The following is a 26,792-nucleotide window of genomic DNA, read 5'->3' as shown; positions in this document are numbered from 1 at the left end:
TTATTATATCTTCCCAAGGGACGCTGTCTTAAAATTGAAACTTGGATACTCAGTAGTCCCTTCGCCACTTTGCGTCCTTGAATTCTGCGGCTTCACTCTCACGGCTTTTCAATATTAATGAATGGAGTCATGCTCTTTCAAAACAAAACATATGCATATTGTAGAAAATTCTCCATATTTTCAAGCATTTTCAAGCATAAACATGATTAAATGAAGTAGCATACAAACATAAGGCATTCAGAAGACGCATTTAAGGACGTTGTGATGATATGCAGTGTTCTCCACTGGTCACTAGGTGTCAGTAATGTTACATTGGTGACACAATAAGCACCACAGGAAGTACTGTACGGACCAGGCAGCAAAAAGGAACTGTGAGTCCATATAATGTCTTATTATTTCTACTGTATAAGTGTAAAGGTGACTTTAGTGCTGTTATTCTGTGTCTAGAGGGCTCTAATAATGTTAAAAACCGTACTTAGAAGGCTGTGAACAGGTTTTCTATGCTCTATGAAAATATTCCATTAATAAATAAGGAATCCTACTTTGCGGAAATTCACTGATGACGGTCGGGTCTGGAACCGATTCACCACGATAAACGAGGGATTGCTGTACTCTCTTTTAGAGTAGTCAGTGTACATCTGGGAAAGCAGCTTAGAGTTACAGTTGTTTTCACGGATTGTCTGAATATCTGGTTCACAGCAAACATGGCCAAAGCGTCAATATTTAATGTGCACCGCACTGCCTTAATCCTCTTGGGCATGGACTCCACCAGAGCTGCACAGGTTCTTACTGGAATCCTCTTCCAGCACTCACGCAGCCCCAGACCATGACCATGCTTGACTTGTAGGCGAGACATATTGGAGATACGCAAGTATGCCCAACATTCATGTCTACCGTGTTGTTCCTTGAGAAGATCTACTGTAACACAAACCTTGGCAAGCTTGTGTGAGTGCGGTGGGGGAATGTACGAGTACAAGGCTGCGAGGCCTCGATAAAGAGCCATTTCCCTCCAATTAAGCAATTCCCTGTCCCTGAGCCTCATTGTGCGCACACGGGGAAAAGGTTTAGGATCTCCTCCCATTGGCTGCCTCTCCTGGGCCCATTGTCCCAGACTGACCATGCCAGGGGAAAGAGCCAGGACCCTGCCAAGGCGGACCTAACAAGCCCCGTGTGGCAGAGGGACTAAGGCCTCAGATCATTAAAAAGCATTCGGACGCAGTGGAGGTGGAGGCACGCTCAGGGGGCTTCATTTGGGATCCCAATGGGACTGCTTGCCAATGCCAGACCCCGTATTGTCCCCATGCAATGACAGACATGCATCTCCAAATGTTAGCCGGAAATGGGTGCTGTTGATTTGTCCTGATGAAATATGATGATAGAACTGCGACTACCTCATCACTACTACCAGGAGGACCAGAGTATAGAGGGGGAGGAGCACTTTATTGGGGCACACGCTCCGAGCAGCCGGTGTGACGCCACAGAGGTGTCTGGCAAACCTTTTGCACTTTTGAAACGCGACGGCGCTGGCGTTTCAGGTGGCTGGTAAGGTTTTTTGGGTGCTCTCACCTGCGCAGTACGGCTAAACTTGCTTCATTGGAGCGTTTTTTTTAAATGATCAGTTATCTGAGAAATTTTTGATGTTATCGGATTTATCGGTATGACGTTATAATTCCCTCATATCGGCCAGATAATCATCGGCCAGCCCGACCCAGACCCTTTCCGATGGAAAACTGCTTGGTTGAAATGATTATCTTCTGTCCAAACTCCAAGCACAGGTGCTCCTAAGCCAGCACGCTGCAGTGCAGTGTTTACCCAATCAGCTGAGGTTCAGGTCAGGTCCGGGTCATTCATGATATTCATTTGAGAAAGAGGGAGAGGGAAAAAAGTAAGATCCAGATGTGGAGCTACCTATCATGCACAGCTTTCTCGCTCTCTCTCCCAAACACACACACACAAAAGGCTCCACCTCTCAAGCAGCCACCGCAGGGATCCCCGCTGTGCACCCCCTGCGGTGGCATTCCTCGGGATGTGTGGCCAGATGTAGCAAGAACATCTAACCCGATCCATGCGCTTCTCACATCCAACAGCCCAATTTTCCTTATTGACATCCCAGCCCCCACACCGCAGGAGTGTGACATCACAGCCCTGACAGGCTTTATGGTGGAAAAGGTGCACTCCAATGACATGTTCCTGCGTCACAGCGCAACCGCGAGGTATGTGCTTGAGGCACGGCGGGAACCCACAGCGCTCTCGTACTTAGGCCAGGCTAGTAAACGCTAACCACATCTGATGGAACCGACGAGAGGCGCCTGCACTTCATTCTTACACCTGTATAGAAAGTACGCTAGCGTCTTAGGGGCGGCACTTCATGACACAGTTCTGTATTACCGCAACTTTCCTGTGCGTTATTTCAACTCTTTCTATGATGCAAAGTGGCTAAACTGCTATACCCGTGGGGAGGAGCGAGGTACACTCATGAGTTCACATCAGAGCACTCACGCTTACTCAAACAAACCCAACTTAAGGTGTCAAGTGTGCCCAAGCTCGCAATGTGAGTGCACACTTGGCACCTAAGACTTCTTACTGTGTCACATGTGTGTTATGGCTACTAGAAAATGTCCACAATGTGAGTGCGCCAGGAAATATCACAGCAGGGGTCCGTACGTAGCAGCAAAGGATTATCTTATTGATCACGGCTGCAAAATAAGCCACGATGGAGCCAAAGAAAGTTGCAAGTGGCAGCATTTTGATAAAGAAGCTACCAAACGCTGTTTATTTATCCCTGGCGTTCATCCTTTATATGCATTTTCATTTCTTTTCTGCATGAAAAACATTTTCGGGTGTCTGGAAGGGATTGATTGGATTTGCATTACGGTAATCCCTCGTTGATGGTGGCTTATTGGTTCCAGACCCGTGATAAGTTAATTAGTTAGGATTCAATATTAACTCTTTCACTGCCAAAGACGTCTATTGACGTCTTTTGCTTTTTTTGGCGGGAGCTACAGATCAAAGTCTTATTCATCTTGTGTGTGAATTCCTGACTTGTAGGCAATGTATTTGTGTCCTAGTAGGGGGGCAACAGTTCTCTTTTCCCCCAACCGGCAGCGACAGATTCTCTATGAAGAAGACGGATTGTGGGTTGAGAGAGGAAAATGGCGAAACACATGCAGAAATCGAGCGCAGGTAGCTAACACTGTGACAGAGCTTGTCTGGCGGTGGATCTGCCTTTAGCAGTGGCGCCATGGCGAAAGATAGAGGTGGCATGGGTGATTAGGTGACGTAGACACAAATGCGGTTGACAATGGCAGCCGAAGCAACAAGTTAGCGTTGCTGGACCGTGTGGCGCGACACCGGAAGCAGTTCACAGTCGGGTGACTCAGAATCCGACCCTGATTCTTCTGATGAGTGGCTGCCGTCTGGATGGGTCAGCAGCAGGGATTCATCCCCGCATCCAGCAGACGCCACCGTCACTCTGCTTGAATTTGCTTTCTGCAGAAAAACTCGTTTTCTGTTTTTTTGGTCCAAATCAGGCGTTTTTGCTGGAACGACCCTTTGTTCTACCGCCAATATGTAAACACCCTAAAAGGCTTGAAACAAACTTTTTTTCCTGATGAAAGAAGAGAGTCTAAAGATTCTTTAGATAGTTTCAATGTTTATGTAGACCTAAAACCCAACATTCTGTGGGTCTTGAAAGTTCAGCAAAAATGCCCAAAAACTCAGTATGGAGCTCTCTGCTCTGAACATGGCTGGCAGTCAACGGGTTAATAAATGGAATATGTTCAAAAACCTTTTACGATCTTCTGAATACAGTTTTTAGCATTATTAGAGGCCTCGATACATGAAGTAACACCCCTATAGTCACCTTTACATTTCTATGACCCAATATCAGAGAAAATAAGACATATTAGACATAAATAAGATAACAGACTCACACGTTAGCAGTTCCTTGTTGTTTTTTTTGCTGGAGCAGTGTCAGGGAACCAACCCTATGGAACCTTAGTGACGAGTCTAGTGCCTGTCTCACCGAACACAGACACCTAGTGGCCAAAGTAGAATACAGTACTGCATGTTTAAAAAGCCATGTTACACGCACTGCTCGGCACTGTTCAACTAGTGATGTTACACACACTGTTTAACTAGTGATGTTACACACACTGTTTAACTAGTGATGTTACACGCACTGTTCGGCACTATTTAACTAGTCATGTAACCCACACTGTTCAACTAGCCATGTTACACGCATTGTTTGGCAGAAATAGCTCAAGTAACCCCCCAAAACATGGTTTTGAGTACTTGCAGTGTATTTCATTTCTTCTAAAAGCCTGCAAAATACAAAATATGTGTTTTCGGGTCAAACCCATGTGTGTATTTCCAATATCATTGATATTGAACAACAGCTCGTGTATTGCATTGTGTGCAAGGATAAGAATGGCATGCGTACAAGTCTTGTCATTGTCAATCGAAAGAGCACATGAGCAGAGCTGCACATGCCGCTTTATTAAGTACAACTTTACTTTGCAACTTTGAACTGAGTCTCTGCGCCGTCTTATCATTGAAAGTCCACGTCGGGTGCTAATCATTTCCCCGTGTGCAGCAGTGGGCGTGACACGGCAGAGCGGTGCAGCGTGATGCGTATACGTTAAGAATAGCCAAGCCTGACTCACGCCAACTTGTCCAGGACAGCATTCTGCTTTGCTCCCTATGAGCATTTTTCTCCAGTTAAAGTGTAACCACTAATCACCTCACGGCCTCGCCGTTTCCTCCCAGAGAACACCGTTCCCAAGTCCCCCCCGGGTGGGCAGCAGGGCCCTCTTTGGGTTTATATATATATATATATATATATACAGTACAGTATATATATATATATATATATATATATATATATATATATATATATATATATATATATATATATATAAAGACAATCCTGGATGCGTTTTTTTTCCTCAGAGGATCTACAATGGTGATGTTTAAGGGTCAGTTCCACGGCTGCAGGCCTGCATTTCCAAAATAAACACTCTAACTACCCCACCCTAGCCTCCTCCCGCTCTTTTCATGCTCTTTCTGTGCAGACAATATGCAGGCCAAGGCAACATTCATGGAAAGGATAGAGCTGAAGTTTCCATCATGAATGCAACATACATGCTTTGTGTTCTTATTCTCATGCTTCTTATTCAACACCCTGCCTTCTCCAAGATGGAGCCGTGTTTGCTTGTTTGAAGAGATAGAAAGGGAGGATCTTCTCCTCTAAGCATGGGTGCGGAATCAGGAGGGGTTTTTTGTTCCAAGGCTGAGGCGCTGTATTGAGTCAAATCAAGCTCTCAAGTCTGGGCTTGGCTCTGGCTCGCTGTCTGGGCATATCCAGTCCTGTTAGACGACAACCCCCACCCCACCTTTCTCCATCCCCTCCTCGCTTTCAACTTCGTCCCTCCCTTGCAGTTTTGGTTCCCACTTTCCATGAGCCCCCCCGTCTCATTATATAAGGCTTCAGCATATATATTCCAGAAGGAGAGACGTGTTTACCTTCTCTGTGGTGTTATGGAGACGCGTCAACACTAATTTAATGCATATGGACGCTGGCTGTTGTGTGCTTACAATGGTGTGAGGTTACATTTTGCGCTCGGATGCGTACGATTACATAACAGGCCCTGATATTAACAGTGGGACCTCTAAAATCGGACACCCTGAGGTTGTATAATTCACAGTTAGACAGGAAAAAGAAGCCTCTAAATTCAGACACAACTTTGGTAGGGATGACGTCACGCAAGACCTCAGCCTCGCTCACACGTTTGATAGAGAAGTGCTTCTGTTTTCATGTCGGGATAGATTTGCACCCCACATTTGAGGACGGATTGTGCCAAGGAGGAGACAAAAGTAGGGAACAAGGCCTTGAACCACCTTGAACATTTCCATTACAGAAGATGCGAGTGTCTTCATCACATACCCAAGAATGCGCAGGCACACGGCGGAGACAAATATTAACGCACCGTGTTTTGTGAGATCACATTTTTTTGAGGAGGCATCTTTGTATGTATTACTCTTTTGAGCGCACCTTGTTTTACTTAAATGTCCCCAGCAACTACGCAAAACTACGTTCATCACCGAAGTCTGACCAGAACTGGCCTTGGGAGACCAAGTGGGGGGGTAAGTCGCTGTAAATGGACTACACTGCTGATGGGGATGTCATACAACGTCATGTCAAAAAATTGGAACTATCCCTTTAACGTCTTTTATACTTGAGTTCAATTAGGTGTTTTTATGCTTGAAAATGCTTAAATTGGGCAAAAGATAAATACATAAATAAGTCTAAATTGCTTAAATATGCATATTTTGGGCCTAATAATAGGCTGTCAACCATGAAACACTGATCATCTGTTAATTAACTAATTAAACAATAGATGTAGTGATGTGGCGAGGGATACTGTACAATATTTCATGTTATAAAGGGTGATTTTGTTGTATTTAAATGTCCGATGTTCTTAGCAAGCGGTTCAGTCAGTGGCATTGAACCGAGCCATCGCCTTCTACAAGTCGACATGAGCGTGGAAAAGAAGTCGCCGTTTGACTCTGAGAACTAATGAAGATCCTGTCTTAGCTTCATTTTTCTTTCCGAGGCGGATGAGACATAATTAGTGCGCTCATTAGCCTCGACCGTCCACAGTGTTTAAACAAAAGAAAGATCATTCCTATAACGAAGGCAGAAATCAAGACTAAGCGCGAGCCTCCATCTGTCCCTTTGCATCTGTCTGTCTCTTTTGGATGGACGCCGCAACAGATGAAAGTGTCAGGGTGGCGCCAAGAACACAGGAAGAGCGAAAGACAAGCGGGAATTGACTGTCCATAAATCCACACTGGACTTACTGGTACACAGGTGTCCCTGCTGCCTGTTGCAGCGACAGGGCGTGTCCACGTTACAACGCCAGACTCAGCAACAGCCCACACCCACAGCCACCCGCTGCCCCCGGACGCCATGTTGCATAAATCTGTTGGCGGGATCGTATTACCGTAGCTTTTTGAAAAACGGTGCGGCGTGGCCCCAGTGCAGGAAATGACTGGGAGACAGGAGCACTCCTCCCAGTGCTGCTCCGACGGCCAGAAAGCTTCCACTAGTGGAGAGTCTCTGGGTGACGGACGTGTAATAGCACCGCAGTCAGTCAGCGGTGAAACACAACCACATATTGCTGCTTATTATACCTCAGTTTCCATACTGGAGGCAGCGCCATTCATCTGCACTCTGTTTGAGAGAGACACATTTCTGGACGGACTCCCGTTCCGTCTGAACTGGTGCTGATGGAACATTGGGGTGAAGCTGTTGGACACCTGTGTCTCTCCTTTGACTCTTTCCCAGATTGTGTGTGTGGTATTTAAAGATTTAGGCAGGTGTCAGCGCTTTGAATTCCTGACCTGACCTCCTGCTCGTTGCTGCTGCCCTTGGGGGAGGTCTAGGTCTGCAATGCTGATAAACTAGGGTGTGTGTGTGTGTGTGTGTGTGTGTGTGTGTGTGCACATGCACGCAACTCTGACATATTCACCTCAAGGCTTAAACTTGGACTGTCTTTCTGTTTGAAGTAGATTTTGTTTGACGAGATCAATAACGGCATGTGCTCCAATGAAGAGAGTTATCGGGACACCTGCTGAGTCAAACAGGGAGTCGTGTGAGAAATTCTCCTTCAAGTCCGAGTCCATGGTTCTCGCCTGGAAAAAGGTGGCGTGTGATCTCCGGGTCAGGGATGGCATCCTGTCCCAAGTGGAGGAGTTGAAGCACTTTGGGGTCTTGTTCAACAGTAAGGGAAGCAACACGACAGGCGGATCGGTGCGGCGTCTGCAGTGATGCAGACTCTGCATCGGCCCGTGAGCTGAGCTGAGCCGAAAGGCAAAGCTCTCAATTTACCGGCCGAGCTACGTTCCTTCCCTCACTTATAATCATGAGCTTTGGGTGGCGACCGAAAGGACAAGATGGCGGGAAAAGCGGCCGAAATGAATTTTCTCTGTAGAGTGGCAGCGCTCTGCCTTAGAGTTAAGGTGACAAGCACAGTCATCAGGTTTTCCCAAAAAAACACAACTGATGGTAAACTTCAACGTGTGCATCCCTACTCAATGCATGCCACAGAAACGCACTTCGAAGTTGCAAGGGATCAAGCATTTTCATGACGTCACAGTCACTGTTTAACTAGTCGTGTTACTCACACTGTTTAACTAGTCATATTACATGCACTGTTTAACTAGTCGTGTTACTCACACTGTTTAACTAGTCATATTACATGCACTGTTTAACTAGTCGTGTTACTCACACTGTTTAACTAGTCATATTACATGCACTGTTCGGCACTGTTTAACTAGTCATGCTGCACGCACTGTTCGTCTGAAATTGCTCAAGTAAACCCCCACAACACTGTTTTTGACATGCAGTGCATTTCTTTTCTTCTAAAAGCCTGCAAAATACAAAATATGTGAGAACAGGCTGTACAGAAGCAGCCAAACGCCCTCACTTCCGAAACACAGACCTCATCCAGCAACCCCAATAAAGCACATGCAGCTGCTTAGTGAGGACTGGGGGGTGTTGATCTCCTGCAGCCTGTAAGAAACACTACAATGGAAAAAAACAAAACATCTCCGGGCATGCAAGCGCAGCAAAACATGTTTACCTAAATATGTCGTAAAACCGTGCAGTTAACTTTTATCACCTTCCCTGCATCACCCCCCAACCACGAGCTGGGACTGTTTTCCTACTGGCTTCGCTTCTTTCTTGCCTTCCCCCTCCTGGTGAGAAGCAGTGCGGCCGACGCCTCCACTTGGCTGGCCGCGCATGCCGTGTGATTGCAAGCAGGAGTCGGTGGATTGCATCACTGCCTGTGGGGAAAGGCCACAGGAATGGACTGAGATGGTGCGGGGGGGATTAAAAAGGAAGAGTGAAGGGCATTGTGCGAGTCAGTACGGAGTTAAAAAAAGAGAGGAAGGATTACAGGGACTAAACACACCAAGGCGACTCCAAATGGTGGCACGCGGGGCCAATCCAGCCCACGAATGACAAGAAGCGTTGGATATTTATTTCAATCCTACACCTATTTGTTCTTACAAAGAACATGCTTTGGGCACAGCTGATGAAGGATTCTGACATGCACATTAGCTCCACCTACAGGAATGGAGTGGAACAGTACCTACTAGAGTGGAAATTCCAGTTGTCTTGTCTGCACGTCTGTCCTCTGCTAGAGTGAAAGACAACACCGCGTGTTTACAGCTTTAAGGCCCAGTGATGTCACGATGTCGCCACAGCAGTTGGTTCGCTGGCTCCCGGCGCTGCCATGTTGCCCCGTGCCATCGTAAGATGATCAAAGCCGACTGTACCGTTGTGTGAAGTGCCTCAAGCGATGCTTCGTGAACGCGGCAGACTTGTCGTCCTCTGGGGGATTATCTGTTGACCTTTGATGCTCGGCTGTAGCGAGAAGCATTTTAGTTGATTAACAGCGTATGCTTCGTGGAGTGGATGCAAGGAAGAGAGCCAGGGACTAAAAACATGTCGCTGCGCACGGAGCCTGCGGAGGAGTCTAATAAATACAATTTAGCAACATTCTGCACAATTGATTTACACAAAATATGTCATTGTCTATGTCAGCACATCCAAACTTGTTGTGTGGAAAGCCCCCTACAGGATTGGAGTGGGATGTCCCTTCTACGGAATTATGACGTCATACCGAGAAATCCGATAAATGAGCTCTGATGACCTATCGACTAAAAAAACGCTTCAGTGAGGCGAGATTACCCATATTGTGGCGGGGGTGAGCAAATCAAGCGCTCCTTTTTTCTCCTGCCTGTGACGGTAACGGCCTGTCGTAAGCTCACCTGTAAACAAGCGATGACGGAGACGTTTTGCGTGCTAGTTGTACCAAATGGTCCGCCATGAGGGAAAAAACCCATCAAGCACACAAAAAACCTGAAACACCAGCGCCGCCGCGTTTGAAAAGTGCAAAAGCTTTGCCAGAGACCTCCGTGACGTCACACCGGCTGCTTGGAGCAAGTGTGCCTGAATACAGTGCACCCTGCTGGGCCACGCCAGGTGGTTCCTCCCCCTCTATACTGTGGTTCTCCTGATGGAAGTGATGGTAGTCGTCACGTCCTGATATTTCATTAGGACTAATCAACAGGTACAGCTGGTCAAATCTAGGGCTGCAACGATGTCTCAACAACTATTTTAGTAGTTGATTCATCTTATTTATTTATTTTTATGCAACTGTCCTCTGATTTCAGCCTCAAATGCCTTAGTTATCCAGAAAGCAGACCTGTTATCTTTGTGTTTTAGCCAAAACAATATCAGCTTTGACTTTGGAAAACAGTGATGGGCGTTTTGGCCTCTTTTCTGATATGTTGTGAACCAACGGCTAACTGTCGGTGTTTGCTTTACATCCGTTTGGGGCATCTCCAGCCTAACCCATTACTCCGTTCATTGAAACAACGAGCTTCAGATGAAGCCACCAAGAAAATGATCATGATTGTATTTCCGTGTACGTTTCTTGTTTAACTGAAGCTGTTTATTTGATTACTTAACATGATATTACCTGCTGTTTGTGCGCTGGTGTTTTATTTGTGCTGTCAATTCAAATCTCCCATTTCTGAATAAAGAGGCAGAAATTAAAAATGTGTTTTTTTTAAACCCAATTCATCGATGCACCTAAAAAAAATAATCAATTACCCCTCAATCAATCAGTTATTAAAATAATCTTTAGTTGCGGCCCTAGTTAATCCTAATTTGTTCCAGTCCTTCTTTCCTCCAGGTGTGCACCAACTACAGTTCAATCTCAATTTAAAAAAAGCAGATATATCGGTTATCGGTATCATATCTGTCTTGAGAAGCAGTTCTCGGTATCGGTTTGAAAAAAGAGTGTGCATCTCTAGTTGCTAGCATTTCCACACCAATGGCCCGTCTGCGGGCTCCTTCCATCCCGACCAGGAGTCGAGTCGGGTCACTGTGCCGTGGGATATAATCCCATGGTTTACTAGGCCATAAAGCTTACTGACAGTGTGAAATCTCAGTCAGATGGCCGTTTACGGATCACTCCGGCCTCTAAGCTTGACGACACGGATGGAGTGATGTCCTTGAGTCTGAGTGTCCACATGCATGTCAGCCAACAGCCAGAATGGTACCCACTCGGTTGAGAACCCCCACCACGGCACAAACAATAATGGAAGAAAAGCTAGCATTAGCGTATGTTAGCCCTAACGTCACTGCCAGTGTGTGTGTTTTTTTAAACGTTTTCTTCAACATTCCAACAGGCAGACAAGATAGCGCTGCTCATTTAGCGTCCCGCTCTTGACAACAAACCGCAAGTGTGACCCCGCCCTCCTCCATCTTGACTCCCTCCCTCCCTCTTGGCACCTAGCCCCCATCCCTCCCTCCTCTCTGCCTGGAATTCCTCCGTCTGAACGCTCTGGCAGGAGGCCATCGGTAGCTCGCTGAGAAGCTTCCTGCTGCTCCGTCACTCGCTCTGTCCCCTCTTGTTGTTGTTGTTGTTGTGTTTCCTCCTCCTTTGATCCTTTCTTCTGCTTCCACTACTTCCGTCTCTTCATTTGTGGGAGTTGTATTCCTTTTGCCCACGTGTCTCCACTCCCACCAAGCAGCAAGTGTATTATCCCTACTATTACATAACACTCTTTTTACAGTAGAAAAAGGAAAGTATGAGCAAAATCCATATCGTACACGGTTAATTTGTAAATAAATGGCAAAGAGGGGGAGCGGAAAGGCACACTAACAGTGGGGAAAACAGTAAAAAAAAAGAAAAGAATGAAAAGTCAACAGAAAAAGACTAAAGGAGAGGCCCCAAGACGGAGGAGTGGATACTGAGGTTTCCTGTCTGGGTGAGGGCAGATGCTTGGAGAAAAACTAAAAGTGCTTGTGTGCTGGTCATCCATCAGGTGGGTGGAGGACGCATGCAGGAATTGTGCTTCTGCTGTTAACGGCCAACAAACAGGCCTACAGTGCTTCATGATAACTGCCACCTTGCTCACGCATGAGCACATGCAATCACTCCTGCCAGTTATTAATAATATCTACCAGCTTTCACAACACAAACATGTGATGAATGCAATCCCTCGCCTGTCAGGGATACTGTGGGTCCTACCATGCACAACAGGCATGCAGTCGTCCCTCGCGATATCACGGGTCTTCAAGTGAATGAATTTCTGCAGATGAAACACATACACGCACGTCAACGTATCGAGGGCCTCATAATTATCCACCTGTTGTTTCTTTTATCGTTCAATTCATCCATTTATCCATTATCGTGACAGGTGTAGCGTTCCTATGTTGCTACGAGAAATCAATGCGCCCAGGAAGGAAGTTCCGGTGCTTAAAAGGACCAAAATGCAGCAAAATGGTGTTTTAATAGCAGGCCTTCTCGGCGGAATAGGTGTGTCCCATCACGTGCACTAATGAGCTGTCTCTTTTTATCCGTTTTTATATCTTTAGAACACACAGAAAAGAGAAAGACGTGTGTTCATGTCTCACATAGATTGTGGATGATGGGCAAAATCTCCCCCCCAAAAAAGTGCAGTTTTCCTTAAATAAAATTGAGGCTAACTGGTTAGCTCACTAGCTGTAATTGAAGTTGGAATGAAGTGATGGCTGTAGAACAGTGTGAGCGAGGCCTGGTGTGAGTGCACCCCTAGAATGTCCGTATAAGAAGAAGATGAACGCGTGAGGGCACAGACAGACCATCCGTGCATTAGAAGATGTCTGACGTGCACGCATGCCAGGTTCCATCGCAGTCAGTCCAGTGGCCGTGTCCTTCCCATCGTGCTCTTTCAGCGCACATGCGTGAGAACCAAAGTCCTGGCGGGAGATGATTTACCTCCTTGAGACCACCTCCCAGGGTCACAGCAGGGGGGTTAGATTAGCTTACAGCCAAGCTCAGTGGGGGCCACACACACATCTTACACCTGAGGGTTGTTGTATCTTGATGCCTGTGGTTGTTTTGTGCACAATCAGACCTGAAACCGCATCCTCCCCCAGTGCTGCTCTCATCCAGCTAAAGATCAGTTGATCAGGGTCAAGGAGTCACCACTGATCCATGTGAGCTTAGTCTCACAGGAGCACGAAGGTCCACAAGCCCACCGACCCTCCGCTAGCTCGCCCTTTAATCAGCCCACCTCTCTCACGCCTCTTACCTAACCTTAAGTCACCCCAGAAGGCACTCGGGTCATCCTAATGCAAGGTGATGATGATGCAGGGCCTGGAGATCAGGTGGTCATGCACAAAGCCTCGTAGCCCTGGTGGATCCTCACTTTGGCCCCCCCTCGCCTCCGTCCTCGCTCTCTCTCTCTCTGGAGCTGCTACAGCCTGTGTTTACTCTGCTCCAGAGCGCCAGGGCCTCGCTGAGGGGACAATGCTGCCTTTCAGAGAGACTCTCGACCCCACGGCCGAGCACGGAAGTCTACATGGCGGGGAGGAGGGCGGATGGGGGACGGCCGACACCCCTTCCCCAAACTTCACAGCCACCCGCCAACTGGACATGCACACACAACCGAGCAGCGCATCTTTCACTTTATCCCTTTCTTTTTTTTTGCTTTTTGCTTTCACATTTCCCACAACCCCCCTGGTGAGATCCAGCTAACATCCAAATAATGTGAGTCACTTCCCAACCGCTCCAAATTCTTAAGAATGTCCGATGGTGGCTGAGTCATCACTGGGAATACTTTAAAAAGGTAACACAGTCAAACACCCCCGAGGTCGGAATTTTTCCAAAATTTGCGGCTCTAAAGTGCAGTTTTATCTTTGGGTTAGCTTGATTTTGTGAGATTAGAAAACCCACCAAGAGGTTGTGCGGTTTATGCTAGAATCAACCATGTGACTGGTTGCTGATCCAATCCACTAATGGATCCATCAACTAATTGACTCGTCCTTCATGTAATGCAGGTACGGCTGGAGAAGGCGCTTCCATGTTTGGAATAGTGTTTCACACAGCATGGATTACAATACTAAAAAAGGAGGAGGCCACCTTTCTGGGTGTCCCCACACAGAGGATGAGAGTGGGATTTGCTGAAAAGGTTAAGCTGGTCTACGCCTCTGGGTAAGGGGCTTACTTCTTTAGTGGATGACAGGCGATTTTCTGCTACTTTAGCCACAGTGACTCGTGGCTTCCTAGGTGGTGTGAGTTCAGGTGAGTAGTCAGACATCTACACTTGACTTTGGACGGACAAATAAGCTGTTGGAGGTCAGAAGGGTGCAGTCCTTCATGCTTCCGATGTACAGTTTATAGCGGTTCAGTGGTTCCAGACCCGACCCCGATAAATCAGCTTCTGTGACGTACAATTCACTGTTAATCAATGGAATATTTTTGGAGTTAAAGCACAGAAAACCTGTTGATGGCTTTCTGAAATACAGTTTTTAACATTATTAGAGCCTGGTAGAATATGAAGTAACACCCTGTAGTCACCATTACACTATTATTAATTGTTTACAACGCAGCAGACAACTCTTATGCTGGAGGGACTCGAGACAGCCGCCAGCTAAAAAAACTAACGAGCTAACCAGTTAGCCTCAAATTAATTTATTCTAAACTTAAAGAGTTTCAAATTGAGTGGGGATAAAAGTCAAAGTAAGAAGCCAAAAACGTACCACTCCCACACGGAATAGGAGGATAACCTTTTTTCCCGCTCTGCGTCCATGGCTGGTTACATGAGTGCAAGGTGACATTACTGCCCCCTAGTGACCGGAATACGACACATCACTTGTATTTCAATATCACCAGACTAATAACGGACCACAGTCTACCACAAAACAGCCAACATTTATCCATACTGCCATACTGAGAAGGCCGACTGTAGTCCTTTCTTGTGGTGTCAATCAAAACGGAGCAATGGATGTCATCAGCGTGCAGGTGTACTTCATCAAGTGGCTTTTTTTAATCCACGACCCCCTACTGGGTTGTGCCTCTGTGAGTGGAGGCCATCCCTAACTGGGCCGGTGAACCTGGTCACATCCCCCGCCAAACCCCCCCCGTACCTCCCAGACACACGGCCTTTCTCATGTGGGCCCCCGGCCAGCGTTTCTCAAAGCCCCCCATTCACCAGCGCAAGTGTGTCTCGTGTGTGTGTGCGTGTGTGTATGTGAGGACTAGAAAGGGCGGAATTTGCTGAAATTAATGTTTAATTAATGACTTACGTGTGCCGGGCTGCCCACAAGTTCAACTCGAGGACTGAGCTACGTGGCGCGAGGGATGACGCTTCCACGCTAACTGCACGCTGCATGCCATAAAACTCCATGACTGCAAGTCGGTATTCTCATTCGTCCCGGCCATCGTAGTCTCAGGGCATCGTATCGATGGCAACTGAACTGTTCAGGCTGCCTTAGAAGACGTTTCACATGGCACCCCAGCGGGCTCCATCAGTTCATGCTCAAAGACAAGACAGGACAGCTCTAGGCTGACTAGACGCAGAGAGAATTGCCTCCCAATTCTACAAACCCAGTTTATACGCCAGCAGCAAGCAACTCAACACTTTAAAATGTCTGCAGAGAAACAAACTCATCAAGGACTAGAGTTGTCCTATCCAGTCTTTCAGCATGAACTGGTGATGCTGTCCTATCTGGTCTTTGAGCATGAACCCGAGTGGTTGGACGGGTCTAGTCTGGATTGCTTCAGTCTGACTATAGCTGTCCTATCTAGTTTTTCGGCATGACTTTGTGACACTCTAGTATGACTACAGCTGCCCTATCTAGTCCTTGAGCATAAACAGGTGAAGCCTGCTAGGATGAGCGGTTGGACAGGTCTAGTCTGGACTGCTCCAGTCTGACTAGCACTGTCCTATCTAGTTTTTGATCATAAACTGGTAAGGCTCTAGTCTGACTAGAGCTGTCCTATCGAGTCTTTGAGCATGAATTTATGAAGCCTGATAGATGACAGTTTGCTTCTCTCCCCAAGACAACAGAGGACCATAACTGCAACTGACTTGACTTATTCTGATGGTTGCTATTATGCAAGATGGCCGCTATGATTAATAACTGGCAGCAGAAACAATTGCTTTGGTTATACGACAAGCTAGGTTAGCGTACACCTCTTTCGACTATCCGGACTTGAGCTGACAAGTGTACATACTTGTACATACTGTGGATCTGTTGGAGTCATCAGGGTGTAACTGGTCAGATTATTCAGTCTTACATGCTTGACATTGTGCTCCTGCTGTGGTTAGGACGTGTGACGGCTACATATAGCCATGTGGCGCCCTGGCCACACCCCCTCAGGCTGGGTCTTTCAGGCCTAACAGGAGGTGGAGTTCGTGCAGCTGGACTTAAAAGCCTGGGGAGGGGGGGGTTAGCGGTGGGGTCTAAAAGGTCTGCAGGGGTCTTAAGGTGCACACTGGAAGGTTGGTGGGTTGGTGTGACAGGGTGCAGAGGGGTGGGGTGGCCGAGTGCTGGCGGTGAGGGTGACCATCTGGATTGGATTGTAGACATTCCTTAGGAAGAGTTTGCGAGTAAAGGTCAAGATGGGAAAAGATGGGGGAGGGGGTGTGGGGCGCTGTTTATTGTTCTGTAGCTTACTCAGTGTTTCAGTTTACCATTGTTGGAGAGAAATATGCCGGAACCGAAGATGCTTTGAGATGTTCTCCACCAGCCAACTTGATATTTCATTGCCTAGCTGTCTTTTGTGGACACCAGACACCCGTCTTCCGTGGCCTAACTTGGCCCCTCATGCGTGTCTGCATGTTTGTGCAGGTGTGGTCATGCTTTCGCTGGATGAGCCCCTGGACCTGAAGCTCCCTCGGAGGCCCAGTGGGCGGGATAAAGGGCCGCACTCGCCCCCCCTCTCCCCTTTGTTCCCCAAACGAGCGCACCACCTCCGTATGGCGGATGACGGCACGGCGGTCATTGATCCCGCCTCCCCAGCGTCCCCGCACACAGGTGGGTAACATCGCTATCGCCTCCGTCGCCTTGCGACTCATCTGACTTATTGTGCATTTTTGTATGCTGTGTGTCGCAGGCGGGCAGGTAGCCCCCCACCACCGAATGGACACCCCCACCCCGCCTGCGGTGGATCTGAGCATGTCACCTTCCTCCCTACGGCACACCCCAACCTCGCCAGAGATGACCAACGGAAACTACATTCCTTCAGCGGTGGGTGCAATACAGTAAATACTCTTAAATGTTGCAAACAGCAAAGATGATGCGAGGTTAGCACAATACAAGTATTTTCATATTTAGGTTAGTCTTACTAATGACTTTCAAACATGCGTTTCCATTGTTTGTTTCGTTTGCATGGCTTGTTTGAGGATCATGTCTGCACGGTCATCACCAATTCACTGGTGTGTTACGCCGCTATACCGCACGGTTAAAGGGTCCCTGACATGATTCATCCACTGTGCTTAAATATGTTATGTATTGTTTATAGTTTGAAAGCGAACACTAAATTGGCAAAAATGACATTTATAGTTCACGGCGCTACCCATGACGAACCAGCTGCCGCTGCTCAGCCTCATTTAGGGAAGTGACGTCATCGGGGTGACACCTCTCAGCTAAAGCAGAGTAAACAAACACTTCTCGTGGTAGATGGTCGGCTTGGTTCAGTATAGTTTTCATCCAAATAGTAGTCATGCCAAAATGTTGTGTTGCTGCTGGATGTTCACAGGATCTGAGCGTTTACTTTTCCAAAAGAGAAAAGTTTAAGACAAAAAAAGGACGAAGCTAGTGCAGAGAACGAGAGACAAATGGACGCCCACCTCGAGTTCTGTTCTTTGCCGTGATCATTTCACTGATGACTGCCATGAAAGAACACCTTCACAAGAAACATTTGGCTTGAAAGTACGCTATAAACGCATTTTGAAAAAGGATGCTATTCCGCCGATACACAGGAAAAAAAAAGACAAGTAGAACAACGCCAAAGTTACCACAGAACAGAGTAAGTCATGTCTTCTTTATATAATGTCTTCTAAACACTATTCCATGGTAGCGACAAGGCTGGAAACATTATACATGTTATATACACATCTTCTCACAGCAATATGTATGTTTACTGTGGGGGTGGCGGCGGCTGCGACAAAATAAAAAGAATCAGGCTATAAAGACCCCTTTACGCTCATTAAGAAGCCGATTTAATACAATAACTGAAGGATAAGCAACTCCAGAGTAATTTACACTTTCCAATCTGTGTTTTAAAGGCAACCAATCTTCACCTCCATGTCTTGAGTCTAAAGTCCATGTTCTCCAAGTTCTCCATTTCATCTCCAAATGTTTCGCCCTTCTTTTCTCCTTGAAAACTATTGACTCATGGCTTAAATCCTGGGTATAATCACAGTAAACATCCTCTGTCTCGTACGCCTCTATGTTTGTTTACCTGAGTGATAGTACTCTCATGGTGTCACCACCGGGAATGAGATTGAACAGCGAGCGCCAGCTCGTCATGGCTGGTGCCACGAACTATAAATGTCATTGTTGCGAATTTACCCTTGGCTTTCAAAACTTGACCAACATAGAACATAATTGCAAACAATATAGAACACTTTGTCAGGGACCAATTAAATTCAAGATTGAAGACTTTTATTGTCATATGCAGTAAAACAGGTAGTTATACTACGCAATGAAAATAGACCACTCCAAATCGTAAGTCAGCTGGTTGTGGTTTAATGTTAATGGGGCCTGCAAAGGGTGGAGAGGTGTGTGTCAGCGTAGGTTGAATCTTACCCAACACCTCTTGTGTCCCGAACAAGCGCCTCTGTCTGTGCACTGACTGGTATGAAGCATGGTTGTGTGTGTGTGTGTGTGTGTGTGTGTGTACATGTATAATCGGATTTAGGACAAGGTACAGCCGCATGCCGACTAATTCATTTGACTCCCAATTGAATTGAGACGAGCTGGCTGGAAGCATTCACCCGCCCCCGCGTCCCACCGAGATACTAACTCTCATCGTACTTAAGTTGACCCCACGCGGTTGCAAGTAGGACACCGTCTCTCCGTCTTACTCTCGCGCAAAGAACAGCGCAGGCAAGCTACACTACACTGTGCCTGTGTGTCCTCTTTAGTTGAGCCCCAGCTGAGGTTTGGACAATTGTGCATCTTTCACGCTGAGCTGAAGGGAGTGAGGTGGTTTTGTAGTGCACAGCAGGAGACAAGAGGAAAGGTAATAGGTTTTTTTTAAAGAGTGAAGATGAACATAGTGGTATCCTTGGGTAAGATACTGAACCCCCAGTTGCTCCTAATGTAGGTAAATGTGGTACGACTGAGTACCGTAAGTGAAAGTCCATTTCCCATATCAAGGTGTCAGCAGATTGATGGTCTTGTTGTCCTTTGGGGTTATATTCCGCAGAATTCTCAGCTCTCGCAAGCCTTTCAATTTTTCGTTCCCATCGGAGCCGGGGCGGGACTTCACCTGCCGTCCTCCATGTTCATTGGCCAGATGAGTGACAAAAGGGCCTCCCCTGACCTCTCTGCAGATGAACAACTGGCTTGCCGCTGGAAGAAGGTGATGCCCAGAAAGCGGAGAAGCAGCCTCATCGGCAAAATGAGTGCTTTAAAATGAAGCATCTTCTTTTTCTACAGTGCCGCCTGCTCTTTGACTCTCTCCAAGACCTGGTGGACCATGTCAATGACTTCCATGTCAAGCCAGAGAAGGATTCAGGGTACTGCTGCCACTGGGAGGGCTGCGCTCGCAAAGGGAGGGGCTTCAACGCCAGGTGAGCGCCTCACTGGTACACGATTAAATGGAAGTCGGACAGGAGCTGAGCTGGAGACTGATGTTGTGCAGGTACAAGATGCTCATCCACATCCGCACACACACTAATGAGAAGCCTCACCGTTGTCCCACCTGCAACAAGAGCTTCTCACGCCTGGAGAACCTCAAGATACACAACCGCTCACACACAGGTCAGTTGTGGAGGCGCAGTCAGTATGTTTGTGAAGGATGTGACATCATTCATCTCCCCTACAGGTGAGAAGCCCTACATTTGTCCATATGAGGGCTGCAACAAGCGCTACTCCAACTCAAGTGACCGCTTCAAACATACACGTACACACTATGTGGACAAGCCCTACTACTGCAAGATGGTGGGCTGCCTGAAGCGCTACACAGACCCCAGTTCGCTACGCAAGCACATCAAGGCCCACGGCCACTTCGTGGCCCAGGAGCAGGGCTCGCCGGGCGGCGTGGGGTCCTTGCTGAAGGGAAGTCAAAATGGAGGTCTTACTGGCAGAGTGGGCAAGGATTCAGAGATGTCCTACATGAGTGGGGCTCACATTATCATCCCAGGGGCAACGGCCGCTCTCCTGGGAGCCCACGCGCTTCAGGGCCTGGGTGGCTCCCTGCCATTGTCCCCCCTCAGTCCTCGGCCCCTGGACCTCAGCACATTGGGTTGCCCTAGCTCCCCACCAGGCGGGCTGGGAAACACATCTGTCCTATCTTACAACGGCTCCCCACTGGGCCTGGCCAAGTCGCCCATGCTCCCCCCAGCGTTTGCCTCCTCAACCCTGGGCATGCCCATGGTTCCTGTGCTGGGGGCGGCTGCCAAGCGCAGGGCCCCCAGAAAGGCCCGAGGCGAGGAGGCTGAGAACGAAGTGACAGGGGGGGTGCTTAACCTTTCCACAGGAGGGTCTCATGATCCCTTGTCCTGGGTGGTCATCCCCCCGGGGACTGTGGTGCTCAAACCAGCTGTGGTCAACTGATACACACACACACACACACACACACACACACACACACACACACACACACACACACACACACACATTCCAGAAGAGCTCAGGGGGTCAGGATGGGAGGGTGAACACCTTAGTGAGGGTACGGGCAGTCAAGGGTGGTGGGGGGTGGTGGTGCGGCTCACACAATAGGTTCAAAGAGGGCAGACAAGATACAACAATTTGTACACTTAGACTCCATACATGCACGACATTGTATGATAATTGTAGAACGCAGGCCCCTTTTGTTGTTGGGGGCCCAAGCTCGATTTGTATCACACAAGTCCTATTTTATACTTCAGACTTCATCCATTCCTTGTTTCTTGGTTCTGTGGACAGAGCCTGTGAACGTGGCAGTCGTGATTCCTTTCAAGTATTTATAAAAGTTTATCGACCGTGTGCCTCCAGCCAAGCAGTGAGATCGAAAACCCCGCAGAGAAACACAATGACGCACTGTCAGCTGGGCAAATGTTTATTATTGCAAAGTGATAACATACAGGCTATTGTGATTCATAAGACAAGCTTGCCAGACCAAAGCAAGTGAACTTAACAGTTTAGTTATACACAGCACTTAACTGGTTATGATCATAAAAACCTCAAAACTGCTGCTAAACTCTCCCCCTCCTCTGGGAGCGGGTGCTTTTTTTCCCCCCTGACAATCTGTCCCCATTTCGGGGAGGCTGACCAACACGGACCAGCCTGGTCCAGCAGAATGTTTGCCAGGCGTCGCAGACCTGCAGCTTTTAGAGCTACTTGTGGACAGACAATCGGTGTAACATCACCTGGCAAAGACCAATAATCACTTCCTCTTCTGTAATGGAGGGCACTGCTGTGTATGGCTCCCCCCTGTGGCCGAACGAGGCGCAAACGTCCCCTTGGATAAAACCGGATTGGCTCCTGGATTGTCCAGCTGCTTGCCGGTGATTGAATCAACACAGCCAGTTTGTGTATGAAAGGGCCAGTGTGGTGATAAACACTGCTGTCTTGTGTTTTCCTTAAAGATCCACCCGGCTGAAAAGCAGTTGTGAAAAACAGATGGCCCTCCAGTAAACGCTTCACTTTAGTCGGTGTTTTGTCCTGCCTGCCAAAATACCCAGAAAAAGTAAAGTGGGATGTACATATTGCACTGGGGGTGTTTGTCGGGGGGGGGGTCCAAACACTTAGTGCCAACTACAGTTGGACTGACAATGAAGCCACACTTCGACTAACTGCCTCATTTTCTTGTGTCCACTATGGGTCCAATCAAAAAGTCTTATTGAAAACGGTTCGATTAAGCAGTCGTCATGCACTTCACACGGATTGTGGTTCAAGTCAGTTTGGTAACAAGTGTCATTTTTAGTGGTGGTGGGGTGGGAGACAGGAGCACGAGAGGATCAACACAAGGAACATTCCCTCAAGAGACTTCTACACACTTCCATCCTCTCTCTCCTTCTCCCATCTGCTCAGTTGGCAGTCTTTCCATGGCCGACGTCCACTTTTACAACTCAGATCAGTCGAATATTTTTGTCTGTACGCATTTAGACGAGACATTTCTCTTTGATGTTGAATTTTGCTTCTGGTGTTCTGTGAAAACTGCTCTGACCTCAGCTTCTCTGCTGTCCAGGATGAGTCCTTAGGCAAGCAGGATGAGGTGTTTCGCAATTCTCGGTCTGGCTCGTTAAATGCATTCCATCCGTGGGAAGTTACACAAATCAATCGGCGTAAGCGTCAAGATTTGTCCAGAAAGGGAATTGTTGAATGAAATTGTATAGCACAGGGGTGAGGTGGAGGCGAGGAAACAACTTCAGTTCTGTCAAAGGCAAAATGGACTGAGGTTTAGCTCCTACAAGGAAACTCCAAAATACCATCCATCCATCTTCTATGCCGCTTCTCCTCATTAGGGTCGCGGGGGTATACGCTCCAGAAAATCAAGTTTCACGGGGAGCAGGGGAGGCCCCAATTGTACAACATATTACTGTGGTGCCTTGGTTAACATCATTGATCCGTTCCAGAGTGTCCGATTCAAACCAAAATGGACTCTAACCATAGAAAATTATGTAAATCCAATTTATCCGTTCCAGACACTAAAAAATCTTAACACAAAACACATTTTATAGACAATAATTATAATTATACATGCAGAAAATGATGCAAAACGAATTACTAATGACAAATGAACATTTAATATCAAAGTTCTGCAACCAATAAACATGGACCTTGCCGTTTAATATAGAAAATGAAAAGATTAAAAAAAACAACAACTGCTGGTGGCAGTGGCATCGCAGAAGTGCGTCGGCGAGGAAGCCTTGTTAGAAGTCTGGTGAATAGCGGGCGAACGCAAGCCTAGTTTTAGCAAAAGTTTAGAATGTTAACCGAAAAATGTCCTAACCGGGGCGGACGTTAACCGAGGTACCACAGTATATTGAAGTTTAACATGCAATTTAACAAAAAAAAAATGTATGCAGGGTTCCTACGGATTTAACATTCCAAAGCCAACATGCTAGCCACCAGGCCACGGTGCAGCCGTGGTATCATGTAAATAAATGATGGAATCAATCGTTTATTTTCATTATCGCTTTCATTATCCTGAAAGTTTATGCCTTTATGTCACCAAAGATATTTTCCAGGAGATTATGGCTAGGTAAAGTAGCTTCTGCCTGCCTGTTTCGAGGCGAGAGACGAGGGAAACAGGCACGCGTGCACATGGCAAAATACTGACTTCATTTTCATTTATCGGGTGATTCATTCATTCATGATTGTCCCAGGCCTAGTGCCCACAAAACATTTTTTTTTCTGAACGTGAAATCTTGTCATGTTTTCATCTCGTAAGATCTTGTGACACCCCAGGTGGACTTTTCCAGGCCCGGAAATGTCTAAAAATGAAATTGCATACTTGCGTAGGAACCCTGTGTATGCCACAGTGGGTAAAAGAAATGCTCAATTATCAGTCCATTCCCGTGGAAACAGTCCAACTAAATGTTTCCCCTTTGCCCACCCTGGCTACAGATGACAGATATTTGAGAGGCCATTTTGCAAAGTATTCAACCTTCCCCGCCTCCCCAACTACTGCCCCACCTTCACTTTCCTTTCCAGACTGATGTCATCTGAAACAGTTGATGCGCAGTAGGATAGATGTTTCCGTGGCAACAGCGAGTCCCACAGATGCGGCAGGTTGAAGCCGAGGACAGGCCGAGTCTGGCAGCAGAGAGCTGGCTAACGCGACACGAATCCTCGTCGGGGTTCACATGACGTAAGCTCCATGTTCCATGAATGCGTTGATAAACCCTTTGAGCTCTGTAAACTGCACTTTTGATCCCGGCGTCGAGGTCGTGGGAGTGTCGAGCTTTATTCATTCCTTCAGCATCCACCGTTTCATCGACTTGAGGCTGAATTCTAAACCATACAAAGCGGTACGGAGGGCGTCATCCTTTGTGTTGGCACGCGTGGTCGGTGTCATTTTAAAAAGGGGTGCCACTGACTGAAGTGCTACAGTGTTGCACTAAAGGGTTCCTATAAGAGAAGACTAAGGCCAGCTGAGGCCTGTTCCAAGTTTGTTTTTTCTTTGCACACGTGTGAGATATTCTGTCAGTATTTTCATTTTTCCAAGTGCCTTTTTTATTATTATAGGTCAAATAGAGAAGTTAAACATTCTATGGTAAAGATTTTATGAGATATATATTTTTTTCCTGGTTTCATGTTCTGTGGTGGAACATGCAAGAATGTTAGCGTTGTATGAAAGACTCCAGTTGCTACCACATAGCCGCGTTCTCCCGTTTTAGAGGAATTTTATTACAATATTGCTAATAAGGTCAATGAAAAGGAAAGTGTTTAATAAATACATTGGATACACCTTGTGTGTTTCTGCGTGGTTTGTAGTAGAGATTCATCCAAGCAGTATTAGCGCCACACTCAAAAGAAAAAAGTAACATCTACGTTTTTCAAAAAAGGGTGTGGCATTACAAGATTAAATGTGTAATATTATGAAAACATACAAAAAGTTTAACTCACAATATTGTTGCTTCATTCGATAATGGAGTCACATAATTCAACTTTTTCTAACAACTTCATTGATGTAAAAATTGGATTTCTTTTTTATTGAAATGGTCTGACTTTAGTAGTGCAAAAAATGTAACTTTTTCTTCTTTTTGCCACTTTTCTTTTTTCCCCTAAAAAAAACCAACAAAAAACGTACGAGTATATTATTTTAAAATGATGACTTTAGTCTCACAACCTTTCCTAATACGACAGGTTTATTCTTACACATTGGCTATATTACTTTAAGTAATATGACAGGTTTATTCTTACACATTGGCTATATTACTTTAAGTAATATGACAGGTTTATTCTTACACATTGGCAATATTACTTTACAATAAGTGTTTCCCTAATATTTGATTTTTTTGAGAATATTATGAGTTCTTTAAAATTGAATTTTATAATATATCCCTGAGGCAAGATTTGTTTAATTTCTTGTAATATCAAGAATATTTTTTTCCACCCAATAATGAATTCATTCTTAGAAAAAAAAATCTTGTAATATTTTGCTTGTATTTTTTTCCAAATTATTTTAATCATATTATGACCTCATTCTTTTTTTCATAAACATGATCCATTTTTCGAGTAATACTTAAATCTTGTAATTCTATGCTTCCTGGTGCCCCCCAATGGTAATTTTTAAAACATTTGCCATCACACAAAAGGCTGTTTTGAACATGAAACGCAAACAGTGGAGAGGTAGAGAAAGGGTGACATTTATTGGGGGTAATTTACAGAGGGTGGGGGTGTGTTTCATATTTCATGTTTCCGTGTTTTGCGGTGACTTCTGCTTTTGTTGTGCTTCAATATTTAGTTCCTCATCTAGACGCTCTTTAGCCCGCACCACCTGCGTACAGACACAACGTCACCATGGTGACTTCACATGAGATTTCAGTGGGTGGGAGATGGGGGTAGTGGTTAGGTTAGTGGCGAAAGATGAGGGGTGCTTTTTATGATCACAACTGTCTTATATTTTGGACAACATGCCTGTTTTCATAATTGCTTGAGCGGTCTGAGGCAGCAATGACAAGCTGCCAGACTTGCGTTTGACAGCAAGGTTAGGAGCAACGTAACCATAGCAACACAGACCTTAAGCTCATGAATACTTACTTTTGATTGGAGGTAAAACGAACCGCCCACAGACTTGTCATTCACTTTGAAAAGATGTTCATAGCTCTGCAATGCAACACACAATGACATCAAGTGTTAGCAAACAACAGGCAATAAATGACAATGGAACCTGAAACCCCGAGGTCGTACAAGTCTGACTTTGACGAGAATCTGAGGAAAAGACACAAAACGTCCAACATCATAGCTATCTGATGTGTCTTATTTACTATGTGTTGTGTAAAGCTACGACTGCAACAACATCAAATTAACAGCACGACAAGAATACAGACAGAGCCACCATCCATGAGACTCTTGGATGTGTGGGAAAACAGGCAGTGTGCTGGCACGCATGAACTTCAAGGGAAACCTGCACCCAAACGTCTTTCCTAGGGGCACTGATGTGACATAGCCCATAGGAGCGAACACTACTTCCATCAACAACAGCAGCAAAGAAACAGCGACGACACTTAAGATGTCCGCTCTCATTGGGACGGCCGTGTTACTCCGCCAGACAAATACAGTTTTTGGTTTTAGCTTCTACAATAAGAATATCGCTGTAGCTTGGTTCATATCAGGTCACTTGTGGAAATGGAACTCTGTTGCCGTTGGTTTGAGGGTGTTTTGGTAGGGTTTCAGTGTCAAAATAGGTACCTCCCATGACGTGCATTCTTAGCTGGCTCATACTACCTCATTTTCTCTCGTCAGAATGCACTAAAAAGGGAAAGAAAGATGTGTTCATGTTTCACATAAGGATTGTGAATGATGGGCAACATTTTTGTTTTTAAATGCAGTTTTCCTTTAAGGTTGTGCACCAACAAATATGCACATTAGCATTCAATAAGGTCATCAAAACTTTCCTTGATTCATTCCCACATCGTATCAGCTTTTCAGACCAAATATGAGGTGACGGTAAAAAGACAGTGCAGTAGTCTGTGCAGTGTGGGAGAAACTTAGCATACCCACAACGGTGCGTCGCAACAAACACACACATGCAAAAAGTATGGGATTTGTAACTGCA

At 46.3% G+C, this 26,792-nt stretch overlaps 2 protein-coding genes across 3 annotated transcripts in view; one reads left to right on the top strand and one right to left on the bottom strand.

The window, feature by feature from the left end:
- The window catches only part of glis2b (GLIS family zinc finger 2b), a 25,813-nt gene extending 1,315 nt beyond the window's left edge, over positions 1–24,498 (top strand). Inside the window, exons 2-7 of the mRNA XM_054759322.1 lie at positions 16,703–16,888; positions 16,968–17,101; positions 19,287–19,442; positions 19,520–19,653; positions 19,725–19,843; positions 19,908–24,498. Of these exons, the coding sequence (XP_054615297.1) occupies positions 16,711–16,888; positions 16,968–17,101; positions 19,287–19,442; positions 19,520–19,653; positions 19,725–19,843; positions 19,908–20,638 (1,452 nt within the window). The 5' untranslated portion in view covers positions 16,703–16,710 and the 3' untranslated portion in view covers positions 20,639–24,498. The remainder of the gene's footprint in view (positions 1–16,702; positions 16,889–16,967; positions 17,102–19,286; positions 19,443–19,519; positions 19,654–19,724; positions 19,844–19,907) is intronic.
- A 733-nt stretch (positions 24,499–25,231) lies between these two features.
- LOC129171027 (mitochondrial import inner membrane translocase subunit TIM16-like) overlaps positions 25,232–26,792 on the bottom strand; it is a 115,846-nt gene continuing 114,285 nt past the window's right edge. The window contains exons 4-5 of one of the 2 annotated variants that reach the window (XM_054759316.1): positions 25,775–25,840; positions 25,232–25,511 (exon numbers count right to left, since the gene is read on the bottom strand). In XM_054759316.1, the coding sequence (XP_054615291.1) occupies positions 25,425–25,511; positions 25,775–25,840 (153 nt within the window). In that variant the 3' untranslated portion in view covers positions 25,232–25,424. The remainder of the gene's footprint in view (positions 25,512–25,774; positions 25,841–26,792) is intronic. The other variant, XM_054759317.1, reaches the window with a different exon arrangement.

This window comes from Dunckerocampus dactyliophorus, chromosome 18 (assembly GCF_027744805.1).
Source record: "Dunckerocampus dactyliophorus isolate RoL2022-P2 chromosome 18, RoL_Ddac_1.1, whole genome shotgun sequence".
Classification (NCBI taxonomy): Eukaryota; Metazoa; Chordata; class Actinopteri; order Syngnathiformes; family Syngnathidae; genus Dunckerocampus; species Dunckerocampus dactyliophorus.
This window is presented reverse-complemented; position numbering and strand designations above follow the sequence as displayed.